The 15,054-nt window shown below is 62.4% G+C and overlaps 1 protein-coding gene across 3 annotated transcripts in view; it reads right to left on the reverse strand.

Annotated features, from left to right (window-relative positions):
- Positions 1-8,306, reverse strand: part of RASGRF1 (Ras protein specific guanine nucleotide releasing factor 1) — a 40,845-nt gene extending 32,539 nt beyond the window's left edge. For all 3 annotated transcript variants that reach the window (XM_075764449.1, XM_075764448.1, XM_075764447.1), the window contains exon 1: positions 7,882-8,306. In XM_075764449.1, the coding sequence (XP_075620564.1) occupies positions 7,882-8,157 (276 nt within the window). In that variant the 5' untranslated portion in view covers positions 8,158-8,306. The remainder of the gene's footprint in view (positions 1-7,881) is intronic.
- Between the last annotated feature and the right edge of the window lie 6,748 nt (positions 8,307-15,054).

The raw sequence follows: 15,054 nt of genomic DNA on the forward strand, positions 1-15,054 counted from the left end.
GGTGACCCCAAGGTGGGGGTCCCCGCACACCCGCAGTCGCGCTCCAGTGCCCATCTCCATCTGATGCTCGGTCCCACGCGCCGTGGCTGGGACAGTGGGGCTCCTGCAGCCCCCGCATCCGCACTGAACGCCAGCGAGACGATTACAGAGAGCGCGTTTGCTCTCGTGCTTTGGGGGTTCCCACGCCGGGGCCTTGCTGGGACACAGATCCCCGTGTCCCACGGCCACGACAAGGTCCCACGTGGTGTTTCTGCAGGGGCGAGCTCCCGCGGGGCTCCCGGCTGGGCTCAGGGCACGCCACGCACCAGCATCCCCCCCCCGTGCCCCCGCTGAGAGCTGCCCAGCCCTCCCGCTCCCCACGGCACAGGGCTCCCAGCACCGTCCCACCGCCCACGCAGACCCGACCGGCGCCCGGCTCAGGGCTCCCTCGGGCAGGCGCCAGCACCGCGGCACCGGGGACAAACCAGCAAACGTTCTGGTTTGGCAGAGTCGAGCCAGAGAAGGGCGAAGCAGAGTCCTGCCCCAGGAAACCCACTGCTGCCGGTCCGCTGAGCTCCTGGAGGGGTTTGCTTTGCTTCTTGCCTTCTATTCAGTAAACACATAAGTAAATTCAAATAAGCTTTAAAATGACGCATTATTTCCAAAATAGAAAATCAACATATTCCAGGGGTTTTTTAAAATTTGGAGCAGGGCGTTTTCCAGCCCGAACAACTTGCCAGCCGCTCTGGCTGCCGTGACCAACACGGCCGGGCGCTTTTCCTGCAGACCCACGCTGCTCACAGATGGTGCTGAAGGAGCCAGCGTGAGAACGGGGGGACCAAGACACAAACACCCCCAGCAACGCCGCCCGCACGGGAGCGGTGACCGTCACCCTTTTCCCACACAAAGCGGATTTGTCGTGCCGTCACAGGGGCCTTTCCGCCCCGCAGCAGACGTCCCTCGCCGTCCCTCGGCAGTGGGGACGCTCCCTGCCGCGCCGGGGACCCGCATCCGCCCGTGGCAGATAGGTACGCGGCCGCCTGTTCGTGAAGCTGATGGTTATTGCAGCTGACGTAAAGGGCAAGGGAGAGGAATTTTCCTGCTCTGGATGGATGAGTCTTAAAATTCCACAGCCAGCAATGGCAGCTTTTAACTTCCCTGACCTACATACCATGTGCTCTGGGAAGAGAGGACCTGGGACTGGGACGGAGGAGAAGGGTGGCCGAGCAGTTTATTTGCTTGCTGACAATAAGAAAAAAACCCAGAAGCAGAAATTTGCATCCTCTGCTTCAGGACACACCGTAAGGATGCTCAGATGTGGGCACTAGAGCTGAGCATCGAGCCGAGTTGGGTGGGCTTCACCCACGAGCGGGGCAAACGGCAAGCAGGGGACACTCTGCAGCGAGAGGCTTCACCCCACGTGAAGCCCACCCTAAGTCTTGGGCAGAAACATTTGTTAAAAAATAAAATAAAATCAATTTTTCCCTCCCAGCGATGCCGGCAGACGGGCATGCAGGCATCGCCAGTGCCACGCAGGCATCGCCGGTACCACGCAGGCTGAGCCTGCGTGGCACCGGCACCGTGAGCAGACCCCGCTCGTGGCTTGGAAATACAGCCCTGGCATCATTAACGAAGAAACCAGCGTTAGAGCAAAGTCCTAACCCGGGGTATATCGGACATTCCTACCTCAGCCAGATTTTACATAGGAATATCGCCGTTGCTATGACTCGGCGCCTTCGTATTTGCAAGAAATCTGCAAATTGTATATATGCAGCTGAGAAAGTGCAGCTGAGCTGGTGGGATTGGGCTGGGAAAGGGGTTTTTCCCCTCTCCTCCTGCTTCTTTAACACATCCCATGAATCCATTGGATGCCAATGAGTGAAAAAAGGGGACGGATTGGCATCATGTTTAAGACACAAAAATCAGTACTATAATCCCAAATTTATGAGCAGTTCAGGTTTAGGTTCACAAATTGTGATTTATGTTCAAAAAATCAGATTGGATGTAAATACATTCAGGTTTCGGTGCTGCTGGTACGAAGGCTGAGTGTTCAGCTCACGGCAGAAAGCCTGGCTAAAAGCACACAAGTCTAGGAAAAAAGTTTTGAGTTAAAGTTTATAAAAATCCAACAGGCCGGCTGTCGTGGCAAAGACCCAAGTGAGCAAACCAAGGTGAATTAAGCCGATGGAAAGAGCCAAACAGCTTGAGCCATGAGCGCCATACATTTAAAAAAAAAAATCATCTTGAAAAACGTCCTTTTAAGCTTTTTAATAACCATTTTCTTGTTCCGATTTTTTGTTTTGCAAATGCTCTCAGCCTTTTTTCCTTTATCAGAAACCAACCTCTACTGACTCCCTTTGGCAACCAAACTATTCCAGTACCTATTTTACCGCTTCAGCTCCGAGTTTGGATGCACAAACCCACTTTTCCTGAACCATCCAACAACCGAGGGCTTCTCCGACAGGATTCCCGCTGCCGCGACGGGGGGGGGGGGGATGCTGCTCAAGCATCCGGCTGCGGACTTTGAAAGCTGGAGCTCAAGCCCCCGAGACATCGATGCTAAACTTAACTCCAGATCTGGAAGACCTCGGGGAGGTGTCTGACGCCTGCGCGGGGGCCTGGGACAGGCGGGGTTCACTGCTGAGCACGCGACACCCCAGCAAACCTGGGCGCCGTCCCCAGCCTCGGGGGCCGAGCACGGACACGCACTTTGCGCTCCTGGTGACGTACCAAAGGCAGCCGCGGAGTACGGTGGATCTCAGCCTTTTGGAAAACCGTTTGCAAGCATTAAAAAAAAACAAACCCCACAGCCCTGACCGCCGCCGGTGGATGAGGACGTTTGACGTACGCGCCTTGCTGGCGAACACCGGTTTGCCCAGTCGGTGCCACCAGCCGCGCGGCCCCGGGCTGCAGCTCGGCGACGAGCACAACCGCAGCCCGCCCAGCACCCCCATCCGCTCACATCGTGCTTACTGCCGGGAGAACGACTGGTTGATGACTTTAGCTCATTTGTTCACAGAACATCTGTAAGAAGGCCACGTTGTCCCAAAATTGCCTTATTTGGATTTATATGAGAAATTTGGGGAAGAGTTTTTCATCCTATGACAAAGCCAGTTCCCGCAGAGGCAAGGTGTCCTGCGCTCAGACTAGCCGTAATCGCTTCATCGCGACCGCACGGCACTACCCTGTCCTTTGAATAAGCACCCTGCGAATAATCAGAAAGACGGCAATCAGGCCGCAGCACGCTCAGACAGATACCCCCAACAAAAACCCCAGACTTTTCTAGAAGCCGACAAGCGCGTTACCCTCCTGTGCACGTTTCGCACAGGCTGGGCTGCGGCTGGATGCGCGGCTAACGCGGGGTGTCCGTGCGGCGCAGGGACCGCTCGCTGCCGTACCAACCGGCACCTCCCTGTTTTGCTTCGCTGCCTTCGCGCTGGGCCATCGCCGCAAAGAGCCAGAGGGTCCCGGGGGGGCACACGCTGCTCGTCATTGCACAGGGGCTGGGAGAGCAGCTCCCGGCAAGGCACCTGCATCTAACGCTGGAGGAGAAGGTCTGGAAAATGCCTGGCTGCTCCAGAAGGGCCATCGCCACCCTCTTCATCGAGGGACCTGCCCAGTGTCCCCCCCCCGGCTCACCCAGGGCAGCCCCTTCTGAGGGCACCGGGAGCTCTGCCCAGGTGACCCCCCCCGTGCAGGGACAGGCACAGCCGGGTCCCGTGCCCCACGCTGCTGCACCCTCGGAGACCTGCCCAAGCTCTCCTGCCGCCGGGGACGGCTCCATCAGCGGGGCCTGGGGCTCGGCTCCGAGGGAGAGCGCGCGTCCCCCCCAGCAGGTACCTCCTGCCGATGCCCCACGAGGGCGGGCGACCCCGAGGAGCCCAAGCGTCCCCCAGCTCCGCTTCCCTCCAGCTCTTCCAGCGTCGCAGGGATGGGTGCCAGCGGACAGGGTGCCCTCGGTGACTGCGCTTTGTCTCTGCTCGGCACCCGCCACTCTTCGTGCTGCCGGTGCTGAGAAGAGACGTGGCTTTCTCGTGCCCTGCTTAGCTGTGAGGGAAACGGGCAGGACGGGGGCTGCACGCACTTCAGGGAGATGGAAGACAAACTCTTTCCCCAACATGCCGGTGGGAACCGTTTCCACAAGTCTTCTCCCCTCCTGCCGGGAAACCACGGCCACGCACGCCCACCCACTGGTGCATCATGGTGCAAAATGCTGCCTTGAGTCTCCCCTGCCCCCCGATAGCAGGGGCAATAAGCGTTACCCCCATCCCTGGCAAACGCTTCCGAGACGGGGAAGAAAATCTCCGGCTACGGGCTGTGTGTTCACAGGAGCAGCCCAGGCTTTGTGGGGAAAAAGACTCATCGCTCCAGAGAGCTTCTGAGTTTCCAGTCAAGGGTTTCGCACAGTGCTACCACTTGACTCAGCATCACGTTGGCTCTCGTCCGAGGCACAGAGTGCTGCTGGTTACGAATAACTCAGGGCACCGGGGCGCGGGTCTGCAAATGTGACTCAAGGCTGGATCCCTGGAGCAAACCCAGCCACAATTCCCCGCTGCCCGACTCACGCGCGATGGAGAGCCCTCGCCTAAAGCCGGAGCCTTCCTGGAGCCGAGCACACGGCCTTGAGGTCGGGGACGGATCTGCTCCGGATCTCTACGCCTGCTCAGCTCCTCCGCTGGGATCTCCCTTTGGCTGCACCCCACCGCAGGCAGTCCCACCCGGGGCGCCCCGCGTCCTGCCCGCCCTCCCCTGCAACGCGGCACGGACCGGGGGTCTCTCACGGCCTCTTCCACCACGAGGCAGGAGACGCCGGCACGTGAAAGCACATCCCAGCGTCCCCACGCCCGGGGGGCTGCACGGCTCAGCCACCGCGGCAGGATAAAAGGGAGGGTTCGCCCCCCACCTCGCCCCAGCACCACCGGGCACGCGCCCATCGCGCCGCCGGCACCGCCGCCCCGAGCAGCCCCATCGCCAACCTCCCACTCGGAGTGGGACCCGGCAGACCCTTCTGCTGGGCCACAGCCTGAAACCACCCAACAATACGGTATATTCCAAATCAAAACGGTTTGAAGAAAATTTCCTTTGCGGAAAAATGTAACAAAAACAGAAAAGAAAGTTTCCAGAGGCGTCCAAATCCCCTCTTTGGTGTTTCAGTTTTTTCAAATAACTGTGCTCCTTTATTCTCACCTGCACCGTAGCCTAAAAACACGCTGCGTTCCCAGCAAAAAAATCTCCCACTGAAGCAAAATACGAGAATTTTAAAAAAGAGGGGGTTTTGAAAGACCCACCTTTTAAAACTTCTCCTTCGTGGAGAATTTGAAACCTTTCAGGCTTTGCTCCAGTGAAGGAGGAACCTAAACCTGAAACTCCTCTGCCGCAGGGAATGCTGCCCTCACAGCTCCAGCGGTAACTGCCCGGACAGATAAATACCCTCAGAAAGCGATTAACGGTGATCCCCGGCAATGCTAGAAATTTCCTCGGCACCTTCTTTCAAAGGAAGAGCCGGCGGTGCTGAATGCGGCTCAGTTCCAGGTGAGCTGGAAGAAAATGTTGTAGCTGCTTTGCAGAACTCGGACACCTTCCTCCCAGAGACCTGCCGGCTCGGCGTGCCGTTCGCTCGCTGCCGGCCTCCTGCACAGACCCCGCTGCAGATCTGCACCATAAATATTCTGCTGCTTATCTCATCTGGTATGCCGTTAATTAGTTTGCAAAGCAGTAGGCATTCAAGTGCTTGAGCGCTTTCATTTACATTTGTCCTAATGAAATTATACAGAATTATGAGCCAGACGCTAAACCTTGGTAAATCGGCGCAGATCAGCGGCCTGGTAAATATTTGGTGTGGCAGGATCTGACTGCGCCGTGACAGCGGCCCCTCGTTTGCACTGAGGATAAATCTTCCAGGTGCATTTGGAAACGGAAAGGGGCTCTGCCATCCTCCCCTTAATGTGTACCTGGCACAAAATCCCTCCTGCACCCCCAGGAGGAGTCAGAACCCGGCGAGCCAGCTCGACTGAGGCCGAACCAGGAACGCGCAACAACATCTATTACGCTGGTACCTAAAGGCAGGCAGCTGACAAACAGGAGAGCAGCGCGACCCCCGCGCAGGCACAGACCTTCCCTGCTGCCGTAGCCGAACGCGCAGCACGCGGGAGGCTGCTCCAGGGCAGGGGCCAGGACTGCGAGGAGCCACAGCTGTCGCAAAAAAAAAAAACCACGGTATTTTGATCCGAGCAGGGAAATGCCCCCGCGATCCCTGCTGGGAGCGAGGAGACGTGCCACGGAGCCGCGGTGCTGCACTGCCTCGCTCTTGTGGCAGGGCTTTTTGGAGTGCTGAGCGTGCCACAATTAGCCAGAGGTAATTACAGGGCTTATTTCCCTCCAGCCGACCCCCTGCCTCGGGTGGGTGCCCGCGGGCCTGTCCTGCAGTCTGCCGGCAGCGCTCAGCACCACCTCCCCGGGAGCCTGCTTACCAGAAATTATGCAAGATCTGCAGAGCTGGACCCAAAACGCATGGTGCCTCCCGCAAGCACCCAGCGCCGGGAAAACCACCCCCGCTCCTCGCGAGGGGCTCCCCGGTGCCCTCTGCGACACGGGCGCCCAACGGGGTGCGCGGCTGCACTCCACGCACAGCGGTCGAGGGGTGAATTCAACCGCAACGGGCTCCTCGCCACGATCGAGAGGCTGGATGGGATTCTGGAAGCCACGGTTGCGACGGACAGGGCTTTGCACCCCCAGGCTGGAATGGAAGCCAGTCCTTCCCGCCCGCCTCCCCCAAACAAGCCGGCGGTTGCCAGCACCGCACGCCGCGCTGCTCCGCGCCACCCTGCCCACCCGGGGCACAGAAACCCACCCCCGGGCGCGGCGAGGGCTGCGCTCCCTGCGGCCGGGACCCCAAGGCGCTGCCCGGGGGGGGCACCTGGATTCTCCCAGGGCCTCGCAACGGCGTCGCAGTTTGGGAGCGGGTCCGCCTGCAGCCATTGGCATCTGCGAGGAGCGCTGCGGCCGAGCGCCAGCCCTGCGTGCGGCACGGGGGGCCCCGGCTCCGCATCTGCCCACCGCCCCGGAGGGGACGAGCAGCGATTCCAGCCGGGGCTGCGACAGGAGCACGAACCGCACGCGTGGGGAGCGGGAACGGGCTGAAATCCTGGTGAAAACAAGGCCGTCCACACACACGCACCCCCCACACCCCCCACACCCCCCGCGCTGAGCACCGCGCACCCAGCGCCCGGGCTGCCCACGCCGCGGGGCCGGCGGCGGGATTGCCCCCCAGCACCCTGGCAAGCCCCCGGGGGGTGCACACGGGGGGCTGCGTCAGGCCGCGAAACATCGAAGCCGAACGGCCGAGCCGCAGCGTGGACGGAGCAACCCCACGGGAACCCCGGGCCCCTCCACGCCCCGCCGGGGCCACTGCCCCAAAGACTCGGCCGGGCCGGCGGGGCCGCGCCGCGGACACGCGTGGGGCGCGGGGCTCCGCTGCGCAAAGCGCAGCCCGCGGCCGCCGGGGGGCGCCCCGCGCCGCAGCCCCGCCGCTAATTACCGGCGGCTAATTAGCCGGGGGGGGGGGGGGGACGACTTGGGGGGGGGGCTCCGGGCAGAGCCCGACACCCCCATAATGAACTTACCCGCTGCCCCGGGGTGCGCTGGCAGCGCGGCCGGGTGACCGGCACTGCAACCCGGGGGGGCATCCCCCCCTCCCCCGGCACAAGCCAGCCTCATCCCCCGCCCCGGTCACGCGTGGGGCAGGTCCCGGGCGCCGGGCAGGTCCGCTCCGCGGCGGGAGCCCCGGGGAACGGGGCCGCTTGCGGGGACGGGACCGGGACTCCCGCGGGGACCCCGGCCATCCCTCTCCGCCCGCGGCCGGTGCAGGGGGGGCTCCGGCCCCGGCCCCCCCGTCGCGCCCACCTGCTTCTCCAGGGAGTCCTTGGCCGAGAGCGAGGGCTTGGGGGAGGGCGCCCGGTCGCAGACGCAGCCCTCGAGCAGGTAGAGCCCCGAGGGCCGGGAGCTGGAGTCGGTCTCGAAGTAGAAGAGCATGTTCTGCAGCAGCGCGAACCACTTGGTGTGCCATTTTGTGTTGTCGGAGCTCCGCTTGCTCAGGTAGCCCTTCCTGGCGCCGTCCTTCTTCGCCAGCAGCCCCAGGTAGGTGACGTGCCCGTCATTGAGCCGCATTCCCTTCTGCATCTTGGTGGGCACCGCCAGCTCCTCACATGGTCCCCGCCGGGCGGCCGGCGGGCGGGTCCCTGGCGAGCAGCCGCAGCCCCCGCGCCCGCATCAGCGGCGCCCGCTGCCCCCGGAGAGCCGGCGGCCGCCGCGGCGGTTCATGCCGCGGCCGAGCCCCGCCGCCCTGCCCGCGCAGCGCTCGCCTCCCGCGGCGGCGGCGGCTCTGCCGGGGGAGCGCCGCGTCCCGGAGCCGCGTCTCCCGCAGACGGGCGAGTCATGTGATGCCGGAGCCGGCGGCGGCACCGGGAGCCCGTCAGCGCCGAGCCGAGCCGTGCCGAGCCGAGCCGTGCCGCTCCGCGCGGGGCTGGCCCTGCCCTTGCCGCCGGCTGCGGGGGCGGCCGTGCCGCGCTCCCCGGGGCCGCCCCCCGGGGCCGCGGGATGCCGGGGCCGCCCGCCCCTCCCGCCGCCGCCAGCACGGCCGCTGCTCCGCTCATGCGCGGCCGGCGGGGACCCCCGGGCACACGGGACCCCCCGGGCACACGGGACCCCCGGGCCGGCACGGACCCCTGCCCGCGGCCAGAGCCCCGGGCCAAGAGGCACCCCCGGGCACACGGGACCCCCGGCAGCAGCGGGAGCCCCGGGCCAAGAGGGACCGCTGGGACAGATGGGACCCCCAGACCAGACGGGAGCCCTGGGTGAAGGGGGGCCCCAGGCGAAAAGGGACCCTCAGGCCAGGAAGGACCTTGGGACAAACGGGACCCCTTGGCAGAACAGGACCCTATGCAAACGGGGACCTCCGGGTGAAGCAGGACCCCCAGGCCAAGTCGGGACCCCCAACCTGCGCTAGCTCAGCGTGGGAGTATGGCTGGCACAAGCCCTGGCTTGCCATGAGCCCCAGACTGGGCAGGACCCCCAGGCCAGGTGGGACCCCCAACCTGCGTTAGCTCAGCATGAGGGTGTGCTTGGCTGGGCACCCACCCCAGGCACCCACTCCGACCTCGGGTGCCAATTGCCCCCTGGTCCCGCGGCAGAAGCCCCCCCTGTGTCCAGCCCTGCGCATGTCGCTGACCGTGGGGCGTCCCCACTCGTGGCCTTCCCCTTGGCGGGTCCCACACACAGCCCGCACCCCCCACCCGGCAGCGCGGAGCTGATCCGGTCCGTGCACGCTGCAATCCTCCGCACCGCAGTCCCTCAAGCCGGGGTGGTCCCTCTGCGTGCAGAGGTATCGGCACCCCTCGACACCGTCCTCTCCCTTCCCACCCTCTGCCTCTCGTTAGGGCACCCTGCTAATGGCGCAGCCGCTCCCAGATGTCACGTGCAGGAGAGAACAGGACCCAGTTTCTCCATTTATTTCTGCTTGTCTCACTCTTCGATCCCTCTCCTCCATCCTGGCCGTGAGTGCTGTGCCAGGGCAAAACCGGGAAAAGTGGGCTCTGGCAGCAGCTGGAGCCTGTGCAGGGCAGGGAGGGCCCTGGGGCTCCCCATATCCCCTGGGGGGGGCTCCCCGCAGCTGGGAGCACTGGGTCGGTCAGGCACCACGGTGATGGGCACGCGTGAGACCTGAGGCGGCTGGAATGGAAGGCGGCGCAGGAACCCAGCTGCCCGCATCGGCAGAGAACCTGCCCGGGCCCCGAGCGTGACCAAGCCCCTGCAGACAGGGGGGCATCAGGAAAATCGTATTAATTAGCTTGTTTCCGCTGAAAATGCTGGCAGATCTCCAAGGAATTCAGTGAGGTCATGGGTTGCCACGGCAACAGGAGGGAACTGGCTGGAATTGGGAAGGGTGATGGCATTACCAGGATGGAGCTGCTTGGCTCCTGGGACTGGGATGCTCACTGGGACTGGGGTGTGCGCTGCCACGAGGGACGGGGCCTGAGCGCCTGCCGGGTGCTGGATCGGTGCCGCGTCGGGACAGAGCAGCGCCAGCCAGGAGCGGGAAGCGGGGCCACACACTGCCCTGGGCACCTCGCACCACAGGCTGCTGTCCTCCCGGCTGAATGCGCCCGCTGTTACCCAAATTGCAAGCCGGAATTTAGCTCCAGGACTTTCCCCACCGGCATGGCCAGGGCTCTCCTCTTTTCCATTTTTCCAGCCTGATCAGTGAGGCCCCACATCCCGTTTCACCACCACAGCCTCTGTTTGGGGTGAAAGATGGGTCAAAGCAGAAGATGCTCCCCGCGACATCCTGCCAGCTGAGCGATGATCCAGAATAACCCTGGAGAAGAAGCCGAGACATTCTCCATCCCCTCCGTCCCTCTGCAGATTAGCTGGAGCCGGGCAGGCAGCTGCCGGGCAGAGCTGGGCAGCGATGGCCGTGGCTGCGGGGCCGAGCCTTCTCGCAGCTCCTCATCGCAGGGAGCGAGCTCTGGGCAGTGCTGCCTGCTTTTGCGGCAGGGACGGTCAGGCAGGGCCTGCTGCGTGGGAAATGGTGTGGTTGCACAAGGAGACATCCTTCGTGGAAGGCTGCAAAATCTTGGATCAAATAATAATGTGGAAGTTAGCACTGCCAATAATTCCTATACTGGGCGAAAATGGAAAAGCCCCGGGAGCTGCTGAGCCCTCCAGTCAGCCGTGGGGCCGTGCCGGGGGACGCGGTGTGCCGGGGACGCGGTGTGCCGAGGGACGCGGTGTGCCCGCTGCCTGCAGGGCGAGGGTTGGCGCTGCCCTCCCCTGCCTCACCGGCGCAAGCGGGCTGCCATGATGAGAGCAGCGCTTACGGCACCAGGGACACGTGGCATTTGGCTGTGGTGGGGTCGGTTCCAGGTGAGGCAGCTGGACTCTGGTCCCTGATAAGTGTTGGTTTAGCTCGGACTCCCCTTAGATGATATGAAGGGTAATGGAAAAAATAGCTGACAGTTTGCAAGGCTCGAACAAATACAGCTTTGATTTCTAAAACAAAGGGAGGTTTATTTTTTGCATGTGACGTTTGCTTCGATCGATTCTAAGGTGTTTGCAGCGTGACCTTTCTGCTCTGGGAAAGCAGAGGTGAGGTGTTCATCACTTCCCCCGAGCACCGCCGCACAGAAGAGCCAGACCCACCGCTGCTGGCTGCGGTGAGACAGGGAGTTTGTCCAGAGTAAAGATTTCCCAGGGTTTCCAAGTATTTTAATTGCAGTCGTTTCTTCTCTCTTCGTTTAAGTGTTTAATAAACATCGAAGCAATTCCTGTGGGCATCCCGCGCAAAGCCGAGGCTGGAGCCCGAGCAGAATTGCGCACGGCAGGAGCAGCCCCCGGGGGCACAGGGCCCTCTCGCCAGGGAACGCTGCTGGGGAGCGGCGGGCAGGGCGGGACGGTGGGGGCCCACGGAGGGCACGCAGGCAGCGGGGGAGCTCCAGGAGTGGGACGGCCACCGGCAGAGCCGCGTTGTTCCCAGCAGCTCTGAGCAGGCTGTGACGGGGTCTGGGGGAGCAGGGTAGAGCGGCCGCCGGGCAAGCGATAAGGCGGGCGAAGGACGGGGGTGACAGCACCCGTATACAGGTGCTGCCGGGCTGAGGGTGGCTCGGTAGGGGCTCGGGGGGGTGTCTGCACACGCAGCCGCGGGCTGAGCCCTGACCCGCCGGTGCGGCGCAGGACGGGTCTCGGTGCCGGTCGGGCCTCCGGCAGACTGCCGGCTCGCTCAGCACCGCAGCGCTGGATTTGCCTATCCCCGCGGCCTGCCTCTCTCATCCAGGCGGGTGCAAAACCTGTTGCTGCGCACTGACTCCTGAAACGCGTCCTGTGATTTCCATGCCAAAACAGTCAGCTGTGGAAACACGGCCCTTGCTGCTCTCAGCCCCTGCTTCAACCTCTTGCGTTAGCGGGGCTCGCGTTGACTCAGCTGGCGGCGGGTTCCTTTCTACGCCAGCAGCCTCCTCGCCAGTTCTGTTCCCGTGCAGCCTCCTCCCTCTGTCAAGCCTGGATGGAAGCAGCAGTTTGCCGTTCCGTACATCCAGCTCCGTCGGGGGGCACAGGCCGGCTGCCCCACGGCTCGCTCTCCACGGCTGACACCCTTGCTCGGCAGCGTGGACGTTTCCCCGTCTCCGTGCACAATGCTCCCGCAGCGCTGGCTCTCCGCACCCGCCGGCACAGGGCGCTCGCCCGGGGCGGGGGGTTCCCTGCAGCAGCGTGCTGGGAGCACAGGGGGGGGTTCTGCGGCTCGTGCGATGGCCAGGCTTGCTGCCCGTTGCACCCATGTCTCCTTTCCCCTGGGATTTCAGACGCTCGCTGGCCCCTTGGGCTGCCGAGCACATCTTGCTGTCTGAACTGCGGGCTGAGGATGCTGACGCTAAACATGTGCACAACAAAAAAAAACCCACCCCACAGCCTTCGGCTCCCCACATGCTGCTGGGTAATGTGGGCGCTGGTATTTATCGGCAGCTCCCCCGGCTCCCGCTCGGCCTCTCCCGTAAAGGCTGGGCTCGGCTGCCGCCCCCGGGGAGCTGCCGGCAGCAGGGAGAGCCAGCAGGCAGCTGGTGAGGCACGGCCGAGACGCTGCGTGACGAGCTCCCAGCCTGGCAGCACAGGGACCAAAAATGGGAGGTTGTACTTCTGGTGACAAGCTCGTTCCCTTCACTTGGAGCTGGGAGGAAAACGGGCATTTCTATCCAGCCAGGCTCAGTGGCATGACCCCAGGGCTGAAGCATCAACCGGGCGGGTGCCGGCGTTTGTGTCGTTAAAACGTGTTTTCCCAGCACCCAGCGTCATTCCAGGCTGCTGACAGCCGGGCACACGCTGACTTTCAGCTCTGAGCGTGGATACTCGTTTCATGCCCCCCCGAGCTCCTCTCCTCGGTGTAGTACGTGCACAGTGTGCTTCCACCGCTACGAGGGATGCAAAGCAGCCTGGACCCTGCCCAGACTGCGCTTTCCCCAAGGAATCGGCACAAGCTGTAGTCGCAGTCAGGTCAGCGGGCTGGGGGCCCCTAAAGCACGCCAGGCTGTGGTGCAAAGCGAGGTTTTTCTGTTCTTAGCAGCAAACTCTGAAGGAGCAGGAAGAGTAACTTCACGTTCACTTCCAAGGCACCCGGGCACCTTGGCAGAGCCGATGCTGCACCAGATCGTCCGTGGCCAGGACAAAGCACCCTGATTCGAAAAGCACCCTCGTTCGGAGCTGCGCTCAAGTGTGCCCTTGATTTTTATCCGATTCCCCAGCAGTGCCCCGGTGCTCTCTCCTTTGTGTTCTCAGGAATATCGCTGGGGCAATGGGGGGACAGAGAAGAGATTTTCAAAGCACGAGTAGATATCTGTTACGGTCACACAACACGTCAGTGCTCCAGCCCGGTAAGCGGTGCTGTGGTGGGTTGACCCTGGCTGAGGGCCAGGTGCCCACCAGAGCCGCTCTATCACTCCCCTCTTTCATTAGACAGGGGAGAAAAGCTACAATAAAAGAAAACTTACGGGTCGAGATAAGGACAGGGAGAGATCATTCTCTAATTATCATCACGAGCAAAACAGACCGAACTTAGAGAGGGAATTCATCTTATTTATTACTAAGCAAAACAGAGTAGAGGAATGAGAAATAAAACCAAAATCTTAAAACACCTCCCCCCACCCCTCCCATCTTCCCGGGCTCAACTTCACTCCCGGCTTCAACCTCCGCCCCCCCCAGCGGCACAGGGGGACGGGGAGTGGGGGTTACGGTCAGTTCCTCACACGGTGTTTCTGCCGCTTCTTCATCCTCAGGGGGAGGACTCATTGTTCCCCCGCTCCAGCGTGGGGTCCCTCTCACGGGAGACAGTCCTTCACGGCCTTCTCCAACGTGAGTCTCCTCCACGGGGTGCAGACCTTCAGGAGCAAACTGCTCCAGCGTGGGTCCCCCACGGGGTCACAAGTCCTGCCAGCAAACCTGCTCTGGCGTGGGCTCCTCTCTCCACGGATCCACAGGTCCTGCCAGGAGCTTGCTCCAGCGTGGGCTTCCCACGGGGCCAGTCTCCTTCAGGTGTCTCCACCTGCTCCGGCGTGGGGTCCTCCACGGGCTGCAGGTGGAATCGCTACACCCCCTCACCCTCCCTCCATGGGCTGCAGGGGGACAGCCTGCTTCACCATGGTCTTCACCACGGGCTGCAGGGGAATCTCTGCTCCGGCGCCTGGAGCACCTCCTGCCCCTCCTTATGCACTGACCTTGGTGTCTGCAGATGTTCTTACATCTTCTCACTCCTCTCTCTGGCTGCAAAAGCTCCCTCTAACTGTTTTTGTCTTTCTTAAATATGTTATCACAGAGGCGCTGATTGGCTTGGCCTTGGCCAGCGGCGGGTCCGTCTTGAAGCCGGCTGGCATTGGCTCTATCAGACACAGGGGAAGCTTCTAGCAGCTTCTCACAGAAGCCACCCCTGTAGCCCCCCCGCTACCAAAACCTTGCCACGCAAAACCAACACAGGTGCCCTCTCCGATACACCAGCGTCAGGAGAGCTGGACCCAGCGCTTCGTTGCGCAGACAGTTCTCCGCTGATTGGCCCCATCCAGCGTTTCCTTTCGGCAGACCGGGTTCCCATCACCACCATCGCACGTTTAACCTCCTCTGGCAGAGGAGTCTCCAGGGTGGAGATGAAACCTGGCGTTGAGCTGCAGAGATCGGCAGCCTCCTCGCCAAGGGGCCGGTAGGAAATTCCTGTGGAAACGCCAAACCGAAGCTTCGGTGTGCCGCAGCTCCGTGCAGCCGCCCCTGCTCCTTGCACACGCGTTTCCCTCCCGCTTTGGCTCCAGGACAGGGCACCCCCGGCACCGCCCCATGCTGATCCTCGATCCGTAACATGCGCCGCGCCTGGGAACACGCAATAGGATGAGCACGGATTTGCTGAGCGGTTTACATGGGAAAAGCATCTTCTCCGACCGTGTTATAAATCCCTCAGTAGTAACTGGTGTCACAGGCAAATGGCTCTGGAAACCTGCCAGGCACTTCATCTATTTTGAATTTCACTAATTCAGTGGCTGGTGGAACCAG

This window comes from Balearica regulorum, chromosome 12, assembly GCF_011004875.1.
Source record: "Balearica regulorum gibbericeps isolate bBalReg1 chromosome 12, bBalReg1.pri, whole genome shotgun sequence".
Lineage (NCBI taxonomy): Eukaryota > Metazoa > Chordata > Aves > Gruiformes > Gruidae > Balearica > Balearica regulorum.